The following is a 13,662-nucleotide window of genomic DNA, read 5'->3' as shown; positions in this document are numbered from 1 at the left end:
CACCTTTGTCCAGTAGGAAACAAAGTCTGTGCTGGCTATATTCTTTTCCACCACTTTAACTTTAACAGCACACATATATTACAGTAAGTAAACTTTTAGAAAAGGTTGTATTATTCTAAAACACACTACTTTTTTTTTTTAATCCCCGAACTTTTGGTGAGAAAAGCACTAACTGAAACCCATAATTGTATTTGTAAGCAGTGACTTAAGCAGTGGCACTCACGTCTCTACTGCTACTTCGTCTCGTCAGCACATTTACAGCACAACTTTGTCTGGACCTGGCTACTCCTTCTTTCCCCAACCCGTCCACGTTCTCCGGCCCGCTCTCCACCCCCCTGCCCGCCTTTCCTCTTCTCCTCCCCTTTCTTCTAGCCCCTCCCTCCCTGTTGAGTCAGTGGCTTGAAACTTTTAAAAGCTCTGTGCTCCAAGTAAGAAAAAAGCTTTTACGAGGTATCAGCACTTTTCTTTCATTAGGGGGAAGGAGTGAGGAAAGTACCAAACAGCAGCAGACTTTTAAACTTTAAATAGACAGGTCTGAGTGCCTGGGCTTGCTTTTTCATCTTACTTCATCCTCTGAGGAGTTCAATCACTTGGCTTGCCTACTTCACTTCTTATAAGAGAAAGAGTAAGTTTTTAAAAGAACTTTACCTAACTGTGTCTTTTTCTAGCAGTGAAACTTTTCTAAAGTTTTTAAATATGTTAAATGTAGCTTTCATAGGACACAATAAAGGGAATGATGAACTTGAAGATGTCTGTAGTTTTAAAGTTAAAATTAAACTTACGGTATTTACTTTTTGACTGCTGAAAAGTTTTTCTTTTAATAATGCAACAGGTAAATAAGATTCACATCTTTCTCATGAGGATAAAGAACTAATTTACTGGATATTTCGTTTTCCATTTTAGACTATAATTTTACTTTTGGGGGTGATCAGTAACAGTCTAGGTGCTTTGTAACTTTTTTGTGGGGGGAGGGCGAGGTTAGGGGCCTACGTTGGGGGTTTGACTGACAATACAAAAATCAAAGTGCAAATTTGCTTAACGTGCTTGCTATAGAATTCTACGCTTTGTTCTTTTTCATATGGAAATCTTGACTGATGTTCTATAGCCTTGCAAAGCAAACTTCCTAACAAAGTGCTTTGTTAAGATCTTGCGGTTACTTGACTTCCACGTGGTTCCTTCCTAGAATTTTACCCAGTAAACAAAAGGTATAAAAATCAGAGTTGTGATATTGAGGTTCTTAAAGCCACAGTAAAGGGTTACTTTATGTTAGCAGCACTATGGAAAAATCTTGAGACTCGCAAGAGAGCCACCACTGACTCGACCACGCTGGCAATTCAGGAGGTGAAATCCCTTGAATGGGTGATGGTTACTTACAAAGCATGAACAGAGGGAGAACAGAAGTCTCGGAAAGAGTGTATGCCTGGGTGTTTCCAAAAGGTCTCGTAAGGCAGGGGCTCCTAGAAAGAATAGGAATCTAAATGTCTTAAAACAGCCCCTTAGAGGGAGCTCCCCCCACCCCACGCCACCCCATCTTCCGCTTGTCCGATCCTGTAACAAACTTCAGACCTCTGGGGCAACTTTTTTGAGTCGCTGGGTGCTGCCAGTAGGCAAAGATAACGCGGATTTGTTATTTAAAAGGGTTCAATTTCTCACATGCTCTTATGGGTAACACACATTCTGTTAACTAGAAATACAACCTTGCGTTTTCGTGTCCGGTAGGGGTTTTGTCTGATCTAACTCCACAGACTATTTAGTTTAAATTTTTGGTGTGACCCTGCAGTTTGAAGTATTTGCACCAGAGAAGGTTGAAAAGCAAAGAAAAATGAAAGCTTTGCGGAAGGAGGACGGGGGCCTGGGGCCCGGCGGGAGCGGGGTGCCTCCTGCCATCTTAGCATCCGCCCGGCTCGCCCGGGGCTCCTGCGCTGTCTGAGCCCTGGCGATTTGCAAAGGTTTGCTCAAAGGAGTCCTTCCGATCCTCTCTAGTCTAACCCTGAGCAGGTCCGAGTTCCGCCACTGGGAAGGAAGCGGGAGGGGGAGAGCGGCAGGGGGCGGGGGTCGGGGGGTGGGGGAGATGGACTGTGTGCCAAATAGTAAAAAGAAGAGCAAATGATTAATTGAATTAACTGTATCAATCTAATTTCCCCTCCAACACCCACTCCCGCAGTGGTTTTTTTTTTTTTGAACTTGCTGAATCCTACTGTATAAACCGTAAGGAAACCTGAGTGCCTTGGGAATTACCTACCGTACCTAACTGGCACTTCTAACTCTTCTGTAAGTTCTCGAAACTTCTCAAGAATGAGGGTGGAGTGGGGAGAGCGGAGGAAGCCCCATCATGAGATGAGTAAAGTGCTAATGACGTGTCCGGAGGCAAATCAGTTCCAGAATTCGGGAACTCAGATCTTCCCGGGTTCCTAGCAGCGGCTCGCCCACCCCATCCTTTTCGCTAGTCATCCAAATATTTACAGAGCATCTCTGATAAAGCCTATCAAAAGTTCTCCTTAACCAACCTCATCCTCACCCTAGGGCGTGCCTATTTTTCTCTTTAGGAGTACAAAGTGGGGTTGGGAAGAGGAGAGCTATAAACTGTTGGAAAAACAGACATGGCTTTACTTGGAGGTGGGTTTAATTTCTTTTGCTTCCCAAACCAAGTTGGTAATGAAAAGATGCTTAATTTCCCCCTCTGAAAACTGGACACATATGAAGTTAGTCTAAAATGCCTTGGGCACTTTGAAGAATAGATGATGAAAAAAATTTTTAAAGGCCTAACTTGTCCAGGAATTGCTGAGAATAAAAGCCTCTAGTAATACAGAGATCTCATTAAATTAACTCCGTCTCAGAGAATGAAAAAAATCCAGGGAAAAAAACACTTCATGGAAAAGAGTAATTAATTCCTCTATGTAGGCCAGGTTGCCTGAAATTGCCTCTGTCCTGGCAACGTGTACGTGGAGTGCTTTTTAGTTTCCGAAGTCAGTACAGTTTTCACCTGTCCTTTGCCTGCAAAATGCAGTGGTAATGCGTTGATCCTACTGCAGTGGCTTTGATCCTACTATGTTCCATATTTTTCTACTACCTTTTATGGTTTATCACTGCTGCCCTATCCACTCAATTCCTGGCCCTTTACAGTGTAATTCTTACATTGCTCACCCTTCCTGGAAACACAGTGTCAAAGCAAGCATCTGAAAGGGTGTGTTTTCAGATATTGAGAGTTGTTTTGTTACTTAGATGTCTTCAATTCCTACCTAGAGGAGAATGGGAACCTCACAATAAACTGCATTCCTTCCTTTCTCTGGTGATGTGCAGAGATGCAGCTGGGTATGAGCCTCAGCGCCTCTCTGTATATGATACCCGAGGGAAGGGAATGATAGGAAAGTCACCAGTGATTAATACCTCCTACTCCACCTTTCCGGTTCTGACTTCCCTTCAAGATTGTCAGTTGTTGAGATTGTTGAAGCGTATCTACACACGTTAGTTCAGTTCTGGAGAGACAAGTTATTATCTGGTGTTTACCATTAATGTCAGTATTCAATACAGATAAGTCAGGTTTCAAAAAAATCCCTGGAGTTCAGTGGGAGTTCTCCCTCCTCCCCCCCTTCAGATAAGCACCTGAATTCTCTACTTTGTCTCCACATTGCCTGTCTAGGTTCCCCATTTGCCTGTGTATGTACACACTGTCTTTTGCCAAAGGTAAAACACAGACCATGCTGAGCCATTTATATAGAAGTTTTATATATATAAATTTTTCCATAAGAGTTTCTTAATTTTCAGTAACCTTCGCATCCAAGTTTTCCTAGCTGTCTAAATACTTTATTTAACAGACGTGTTTTGGGACGTCCCTGGTGGTCCAGTGGTGAAAATGCCTCTCTTCCACTGTAGGGAGTGCAAGTTCAATCCCTGGTGGGGGAACTAAGATCCCTCATGCCACGTGGCACCGTCAAAAAAAGAAAGTGTTTTATGGAATGTCTAAAATTCACAGTAATATAAAAAATACATAGTGGGTTTTTTTTTAGCAATTTCTGTAAGGCAGATGCATTCTCTAGTGTATGACTTTTTCCATGATTTAGAGAAGATGTCTCCAAATAGAAACACAAATACAGGCAGACCTTTTTCATGGTCTTTTCTCTTCAATAATTGATAAAGGGTAAATTTGTTTCAATCTCTTTGAGGTTGCTATTGTACTCATTTCAGGAGCTTTTGGTTACCATTAGGAAAATTTAATCACTTCTTAGGTATTATTTTGCTAAAGGAAAGAATACCAAAGTTAGAAAATAAAAGGGCTATATCTATATCTAAAAATCATTTAAAGAGGAATGAAACTTTATTGAGCTTTTACTAAGAGCTTCATGTTCATGAGTTACTCATTCAGTGTTCATTAAGGAAAGAAGATTTAATACACTTGTGAGGGCTTTTACCTCCATCCAATGGCAATCTAAGAACACAGCTTTTAGCCTGCAGCTTCTGACTTAGGCTCTTTCTTGTATCACCATGAGTGACCATGAGAAACTTCTGCTAGTGGGGAGTTGAGTGATAGCTGTTGGACTGGGGAGAGGATTATCTATTTTTGTAGGTGTCATCTTCTCTTTGGATGGAGTTCCTCACTCCTCCACTCCCATCTCACATCATTGTTCTGTGGAGGCTGATGTAGATTGACTATGTGATGAAAAGAGGAGAGAGCCAAGGTAAAAAGGCACGTGTGTTCCCCACCCCACCCGCAAAAAATCAATGCCACACATCAGGTACACGTCAGAAAGAAATGTAGCGGTATTGCATTCTTTACAAAAGAATCTAAGGCTAATCATGGAGCCATGGGCAGAATTTTAAATAGAATAGATGTTTACACGAAATAGGTTTGATACAACAGGGCTTCCCTGGTGGCTCAGACAGTAAAAAAAAATCTGCCTGCAATGCAGGAAAGCCGCGTCTGATCCCTGGGTTGGAAAGATTTCCCTGGCAAAGGGAGTGGCTAAGGCTCCAGTATTCTTGCCTGGAGAATTCCATGGACAAGAGGAGCCTGGAGGGCTACAGTCTATGGGGTTGCAAAGAGTTAGACGCGACTGAGCAACTAGCACACCACAGAGTTAGGCTGACTACCCACATATAAGGAAGCAAAGGTTGTTTATTATCTGATGAATATATATTTTTCATAGTACCTGATTCAAGTCACTGAACTGCCTAACACACCCTCAACCTATGTAGAGATGTTACATTAACTGGGATTGATACCAGCTGTTACTCTTCTAAGAGCCCCAATCTTACCCCAAGATTTATCATTCTTGAAATAAACACAAGTTTTAACAGGTTATTTCTTGCACTGCAAGATACCGTGGGATCTCTCTCAGCAACAGTTGAATTGTGTAGTCCAGTCAGAATTCAAATCCTGCGGAATTGGACAAAAAAAAAACCAAGTTTTTTTGTTGTTTCTTTGATATCTTAACCTGTAAAACAGCATAATAGTGAAACTGCATAAATATCTATGATACCAGATACATTTTGCAAGAATTCCAAATCACTATGACCTTGTCTAATAAATTCAAGACCTTGTTTAACAAATTCTTTGTTAAAGAGCCTGTTTTCTTAATTTAATCATACTACTTGCTCAGGAATCATTAAAATATATTGCTACAACAGACAGTTCTCTGTTACAGCAATTATCACTTGAAAATTGAATAGTTTTTATCATATGAGATGTTGACAATACTTTTTTTAACTGTGTAAGTCCCTTTTTAATTAATTTGAAACTTCAGAAGTTTGGGATAGGTAACTATAATTAAGAGAGTCCCAAGGAGGTAATAAACAAACAAACAAAACTGGTGAAACCTGGTACCTTTTTTGTTACAGGCCCCTTTCAATTCACTCAATAGATATTCGGTATCTCTCAACTCTTTAAGCACTGGAGATACAGCAGTGGACACAAGAAACTCCCATATAGAAGTCACATTCTAGTTGAGAAAAGCAGATAGAAGTCCTTGTCATGGAGGCAGACAAACAATAAACAGATAAATATATATAATATGTCAAGTAGAGCTAAGGACCATTAAAAAAAACAAAAAAAGAACAGGGGGAGTAGCCAGTGACAGGCCTGGAGTACTGGCTGAAGAGATGAGACCAGAGCCAGCCATGGGGATGGGACAGAGTTGATCAAGGCAGATCAGCTTGTTAGTTTTTTTCAGATTGTTTGAGGGGAGTAGATGTGGCAAGCAGGGTAACAGGCTCTCGATGTGTAACCTGAAGAGAGGTGACGTGTAACCTGGTGATGGCTGAGATCAGGCTAAGAGCTGGGATGGTGGTGAGACTCCTAGTCTGTTTTGGGGGGAACACAAAACCTATAGCATTTGCTGACAGATTGAACATGGGTTATGTTAATTGAATGTGGGTGTGAATACTACCCAAAGCACATCTAGCTGTTGTAACTATAAGAGGACTGGTCACAACTGAGCCCACTCAAAGTCATTCACCACAGGGGAGAGGGGGTCTTACAAAAATTAAAGAAAAATATTAGAATTTACTGCTCAGTTTTGAAGTTTATAATTTGGGGGAGGGGGTCCACACTGCATGGCAAGCCGGCATGCCAGATCCTAGTTCCCCAACCAGGGATGGAACCCCTGGCCCCTGCTGCAGTGGAAGCACCAGGAAGTCCCAAGAGGCTTATAATTTTTGGCTTAGGATATTAGAAACACACATGGCACTTCCTCCTCCCCGACCGCCCACCTCCAAATCCATTAAATGATTTTGTCAGGAAGCAATCCTGTTTACCTTTATTTTTTTTCACTCACTCAACAGATTATAGTATCTCTTCTTAGGAAAAATCTTTAAAATTGAAAGTAAAATATATTCTAATTCTCTTAATCATTATTGGGACATTTATGACATAGTGTCTTGATTATAGCTTTGGCACAGTGATATGTTACTATGTCTCTGAAAAAGGAGACAGTCAAAAGTAACTTAAAATTGAAGGTTTATTTTCCACTTTGAATAAAGTATTTGAGTCTTTGTGATCGCGGGGAGCAGCCAATGGAGGTAGAGGGTCAGGGGCTGTACAGTAACAGGTAAGCTCTGTTCCCAGGTGCCCAGAGAGTTCTGCTCCTCACCCTGAACCCTCCCCACATTGCAGAGAGTCCAGAAGGTGCTTGGGCAGGTCACCCTTAGGGTGACTGAGGTTTTGGCTTCTAGTCTAGAGGGCCATGAAGAGCCATGAAAAATGTGATCTAACATGGTACGGAGAGGACATGGTCCAACTGCTGTCAAGCATTTGCTACTAACAAGAACTTTGTACAGCTCCTTAGCCTAGACCTTAATCTATATATAAACTTCCACCTTGGGAACATAGCAGTGAAGAAATGAGTATACATGATATATGCTCAACTGCCATGATTTTCTAAAGTATCAAAGAGAATACTTATCTCATACTGTTGAATGTGAGTGAGGTGTATAGTCTATAAATCAATGCTGGGGGATTCTGTAAATATAATCATGACTGCTCCTTATAAAAAGGCATTAATTTTTCAACCCTGACTTGGAAAAATTAAACCAATAATGGGGATGAGGGGACAAACAGTTAGTAGAATTTCTAATTCACAGCAAAGTGAATGACTCCCAAAAAGGTTTTGCTACCTCTCTTTGAAAATCACAAGCATTATAAGCCATTACATTAACCACTGACCATCTCTATGATAGTGCTAATAACAGGTATCTACATGTTACAGGATACAAGTTTTCCAACTGGATAATTCATATCGACAGATGAACCAGTGTAACTTCATTAATTAATGCAAATGACAACTGTATGGCTCCTTAAAGAAAAGACAACTTTGCTACTACCTGGAGAGCTGCCCAGTAACCAGTTCACACACTGGTGGCAGTATAGGTTATTTTTGTGGAATCTCAGAACTATATGGTAGTCAGGTTTTATTTTCCATAGAGTGTAAAGAAACTTAGTAATTATTTGTCACAAGCATCAGTATATTTTGTTTGAAATAATAATGGAACATTGACTAAAATCTCATTGTGCCTGAAACATTTTTTTTTCCTAAAGCTCAATCGTGTGAATGTGATGAGATTGTGCAGTTTATCATTTTATACTTGATTGTTTTTGTGGCTCATCTTCCCTACCCCCCACAACTGGAGTATTGAGCAAAAGCAGATGACACTGGCAAAATAGTGAAATTCTCTACAAACAGAATCAGGGCCAATTTACACATCATCACATCGAAACTGTCTATTGATAGAGCTCCAGAAATTCTGCTCTATTTGTTTGACCTTCATGGACTGTATTTCTTCATTCCCAGTGCAGTGTCTTCTGCTAAATTGTAGGTTTTTTCTTTGACATTCTCTCACATCAAACTGTCTGTCAAAGCTAAATTACTCCCTCTCACTTCAAGCCTTTCCCTGGCTATTTAACTCTTTGTCAATCCTCCTAGCCTTTTTTCTTGCTTGACTGCTCATTCCATACATCAGTTTCACTGGCACTTTACCATCTAAAATGGCCCTTCCTAGTGGGGAAGCTCCTGTTCTTTATGACCACTGACAGAAGGGCGTTATTTCCTATAACCTGCCCACTCATCTCCACTCATTATACCCCCTCACCTCCCCAGTCAGTCTCTGGCACCAGTCTCTGGATTGTCATCAAAAAATACACACTGACTGCTAATTTAGATAGCTGATAACAGTTTCACTTTATGGATCAGCCATCTCCTCTTTGTTCCATCCAGGAAATCCCAGGCCGGGTTTCCAATTCATTTTTCCTGGCCTCTATAGCCAGGAGGTACAAGGAGTAGGCAGAAGTGTAATATTGCTTAGTGGAGAAGAAGATTCCCCTGGATTTCATTTACTTCACATAAGGAGAACAGGATCATAGTTTAATTCCAGCTGAAAAACTTCTTTATATTAAGACAGCAAACTTATTTGTCAGAAACCTATTTAATCCTACTTTTAGTTATACTCTTTAAAATTCAGTGAGTTCCTGCCTGGGAAGTCTTTGCTTTGCTTGTTTTTAATTATTAACTAATTTTTGACTGTTTCATCCTGTTATGAACCCTCCAATAACTCTCTGCTGAAAATTAGACTGTATTCTCTATGACTGCCTTATGCAATATTATTCATTTCTTCCCAGATTTCAGCCCCTGCTAAGATTTTATATATCAAAGCATGAGAACATTTCTAACTTTTACTCAGCTTAACTTCAATTTTAAGACGAGTATTGTGCATTGGAAAGCCTTGGTCTTGGGATTGAAAGTGTTTTTCTGGCCTTACTGATAGGTGAATATTTTCAAAACTTCCCTGATGGCCCACATGGTAAAGAACCTGCCTGCAGTATAGGAGACCTGGGTCTAATCCCTAAGTTGAGAAAATCCCATGGAAAAGAGAATGGCTATTCACTCCAGTATTCTTTCCTGGAGAATTCCATGAACAGAGAAGCCTGGCCGACTATGGGCCATGGGGTCACAAAGAGTCAGATATGACTGAGTCACTAACACTTTTAAGGACCTCAGTTTTCATCAATTGAATGGACTACTGGCAATTAAAAGTATAAATTGAACTAATAACTTTGGGGATTCCTGTCATCTCTATACACTTGAGGCTATTTCTCATTCCCAGTAATGGGGAAGTCCTAGGCTTAAGATATCAAGGTAGTGATAGGAAGTTAAGAAGAGTGTGTGGGCTGAGGGTCCAAAATCCAGTAAAGGAACTTGAAAGTATACAGGAATCCAAAGATGAAAAACAACCATTTTTACTACAGATAACAGATTACTTTTTATTTTGCAGGCTATAATTATTGTTCAATTGAGGCCAATTGAACTCTTACTTGAAATGTTACGTGCATTTAGTATTTGTTTTTGAAAGTAGGTTCCTGCATCTAGGGACACAGCGTGTCACGATGGTACCTTTGAGCACAGCATATTTGCCTCTGGGTGGAAGACAGACGTCCAAACCACATAAGTCAGTGCTTAAGAAAAAACAGAAGTATAAATGACCACAGTACAGAGTATGCACAGAGACACTTGAAATACCAAGGAGAAACATTTCAGTTTACAATTGGGAATAATGTGCTATATGTAATAGGATTGAGGTTTGAAAACAGATCATGTGCATGTGCACGGGTATGGAGTTTTTACCTCAAGGCTTAGGTACCCATAGGTTTTGAATACTACACATCAGCGTTTCGCTTAGGTAGGCATGCAGATACAGGCCTATCAGACAAGAATGAGCCTCATTTTTCAGACAATAAAATAAGCAGAGACATTTAGCACTGACAGCTTCTCAAGCGACAGGGTGGGACAGTGGCTGAGCAAGTAATACCTCTTCACAAGGTTAAGATCTCACTTTACTTGGCACATAGGCTCTGCTCTTTCTAAAACTTAGCATATATCAAGAAAATCTGAGACCTCTTTTCAGGGGAAAATGGAATCATTTGCACTTGTGGGCTGTTTTTTTGTTTGTTTTTGGAAGGAAATATTTTATAATATTTTGACTGTTGGCTGAAAGAAACTGCATATTAAGCTAATAATTTGGATCTGTGATTATTTAGTTGTCTTCTGCTTTCTTTTCAGGCAGTACCCAGGCAACATGGGTGACTGGAGTGCCTTAGGCAAACTCCTTGACAAGGTTCAAGCCTATTCCACGGCTGGAGGGAAGGTGTGGCTGTCAGTCCTTTTCATTTTCCGAATCCTGCTACTGGGGACAGCGGTTGAGTCAGCCTGGGGTGATGAGCAGTCTGCCTTTCGTTGTAACACTCAACAACCTGGTTGTGAAAATGTCTGCTATGACAAATCCTTCCCAATCTCTCATGTGCGCTTCTGGGTCCTGCAGATCATATTTGTGTCTGTTCCCACACTCCTGTACCTGGCTCATGTGTTCTACGTGATGCGAAAGGAAGAGAAGCTGAACAAGAAAGAGGAGGAACTCAAAGTTGTTGCCCAAACTGATGGTGCCAACGTGGACATGCACTTGAAGCAGATTGAAATTAAGAAGTTCAAGTATGGCATTGAAGAGCACGGCAAGGTGAAGATGCGAGGGGGCTTGCTGAGAACCTACATCATCAGTATCCTCTTCAAGTCTGTCTTCGAGGTGGCCTTCTTGCTGATCCAGTGGTACATCTATGGGTTCAGCTTGAGTGCCGTTTACACTTGCAAAAGAGATCCCTGCCCACATCAGGTGGACTGTTTCCTTTCTCGGCCCACGGAGAAAACCATCTTCATCATCTTCATGCTTGTCGTGTCATTGGTGTCTCTTGCCTTGAACATCATCGAACTCTTCTATGTCTTCTTCAAGGGTGTTAAGGATCGTGTGAAGGGAAAGAGCGATCCTTACCACACTACCACTGGCCCACTGAGCCCCTCCAAAGACTGTGGATCTCCAAAATATGCTTATTTCAATGGCTGCTCCTCCCCAACCGCTCCTCTCTCGCCCATGTCTCCTCCCGGGTACAAGCTGGTCACCGGAGACAGAAACAATTCTTCCTGCCGCAATTACAACAAACAAGCAAGTGAGCAAAACTGGGCCAATTACAGCGCAGAACAAAATCGAATGGGGCAGGCAGGCAGCACCATCTCTAACTCCCACGCACAGCCTTTTGATTTCCCAGACGACCACCAGAGTTCTAAAAAGCTTGATGCTGGCCACGAACTACAGCCTCTCGCCATTGTGGACCAGCGGCCTTCCAGCAGAGCCAGCAGTCGCGCCAGCAGCCGACCCCGGCCTGATGACCTAGAGATCTAGGTCCAGTTGAGATCCCACTCAGTTGTGGAGAAGAAACAGGTGCTATAAAAAATGCACCTTAGGTGTTCATTTTGTTTCATTGGAGGTGGTACTCAACAGCCTTGTCATGAGGCTTAGAAAACACAAAGACATTAGAATACCTGGTTCATTGGGGGTGTTAGGGATAGGCGAGTGGAGAGGGAGGGGATGAGGGAGGTACATGTTGGTATTTAATGTAGGTGATTCAAACAGCTTAAGTTCTAAGTAAAAGTTGCATTAGGTGATCCATAGGTAAGGGCTTTTTCTTTCCCACACACCCCTAAGAATAGTTCTGTGTATGTGAAAGAGTCAGTGATATTTTTGGTTAAATATTTTTTTGTTCTACCAAGAAACTGAAATAAGTTTGACCAGGAGAAAATCCTTTCTGAACATTTTACTTATCTTTATCAAGAAAAAGACAGAGGATTGTCTTTATGTCCCTGCTAAAAACATTCCATTGTTAAAATTTGCACTTTGAAGGTAAGCTTTGTAGGCCTGACCCTCCAGGTGTCAATGAACTTCGCTACTAGATTTTTTTATTCGTGGTATCAGTTAAGAGTTCAGACAAGGCCCACAAAAGAAGACTTTCCATGCATTTGCAAATCTCAGCCAGTTATCTGTACATTCTTTTTTTACATTCACTTGCATATAGTATTACCATCACTTTGCATCATTCCTCAACTACTATTCATATTCGTTTAATGATTTCTATAAACATTTTAAAGGCAGTTGGGATATCACTTAACATTTTTTGAGTTAGAGTCAGGGAAGCAAGCCATGCTCAATATTTAACAGTCACTTGTCTGTGAATGTGTGTGGAAGAGTGTGTTTTATTTGTCATGTATTGGTACAAGTAGATGCAGTATAAACTCACAAACACAGATTTGAAAATAATGCACACATGGTGTTCAAATTTGAACCTTTCTCATGGATTTTATGGTGTGGGCCAATATGGTGTTTACATTATATAATTCCTGCTGTGCAAATAAAGCACATTTTTTTTTTCCCTAAGATATTTTTTCTCCATGTATCCTATTAAGGATACTGGTTTTTTTAATTTAGATTCTTTTTCTCTTTTCTTTTTTTTTTTTTTTAGAATATAGCAGTAATGCTATTGCTGAAAGGAATGATTTTCTTTTTCTGAAATATAATCATTGATGCTTGAATGATAGAATTTTAGTACTGTAAACAGGCTTTAGTAATTAATGTGAGAGACTTAGAAGAAATGCTTAGAGTGGACTATGAAGTATGCCTAAATGAATTTTGCAGTAATTGGTATTCTTGGTTTTGTCCTACTTAATACACATTAATTCAGAATTTGTATTCTATTTTGCGTTTGACAGTCTTGGAGTAACCAGCAACTTTGATGTTTGCACTAAGATTTTATCTGGAATGCAAGAGAGGTTGAAAGAGGTTTCAGTAGTGCACATGTAACTAATTTATTTGAAATTTATCCTAAAGAAATCTACCAGTTTCTTCAAATGCTGTTTAAAAATTCATCACAGATGATTAGTGAAAGTACAAAATATCATACTTTTCTTGTTGCATGTCAGCTACATAAAGAGTTTTGTACAATGAGAAATACTAATTTGTTTGACATTCCATGTTAAACTGCTGCCATGTTCAGCTTCATTGCATGTAATGTAGACCTAGTCCATCGATCATGTGTTCTGGAGAGTGTTCTTTATTCAATAAAGTTTTAATTTAGTATAAAGATAGCCTTTATAGCCCGTGTGATTTTTAAAACTTCTATTGCATCTATTCACAACTATCAAAGACAGTTCCATGGATTATGAGGAGTTGGACAAAAAAGATGCACAAGATTCCAGAATCTTCTTGTGTAAGCCACCAGGGAAGCCCCTTTAAAAGAATAGTTTTTATTGTTAACTAGATTCAGTGCAACATTTATTAACATTTTTGAGTATTTATTCA

At 40.3% G+C, this 13,662-nt stretch overlaps 1 protein-coding gene across 1 annotated transcript; it reads left to right on the top strand.

Annotated features, from left to right (window-relative positions):
• Positions 1-418: 418 nt before the first annotated feature.
• GJA1 (gap junction protein alpha 1) lies at positions 419-13,448 on the top strand. The gene is made up of 2 exons (XM_014476487.2): positions 419-625; positions 10,545-13,448. The coding sequence occupies exon 2, from the start codon at positions 10,561-10,563 to the stop codon at positions 11,710-11,712; it is 1,152 nt and encodes a 383-aa protein (XP_014331973.2). The 5' UTR covers positions 419-625; positions 10,545-10,560; the 3' UTR covers positions 11,713-13,448.
• The last annotated feature ends 214 nt before the right edge of the window (positions 13,449-13,662 follow it).

Source organism: Bos mutus, chromosome 9 (assembly GCF_027580195.1).
Source record: "Bos mutus isolate GX-2022 chromosome 9, NWIPB_WYAK_1.1, whole genome shotgun sequence".
Taxonomy (NCBI): Eukaryota; Metazoa; Chordata; class Mammalia; order Artiodactyla; family Bovidae; genus Bos; species Bos mutus.
The sequence above is the reverse complement of the archived record's forward strand: the minus strand, read 5'-3'. Positions and strand labels throughout refer to the sequence as shown.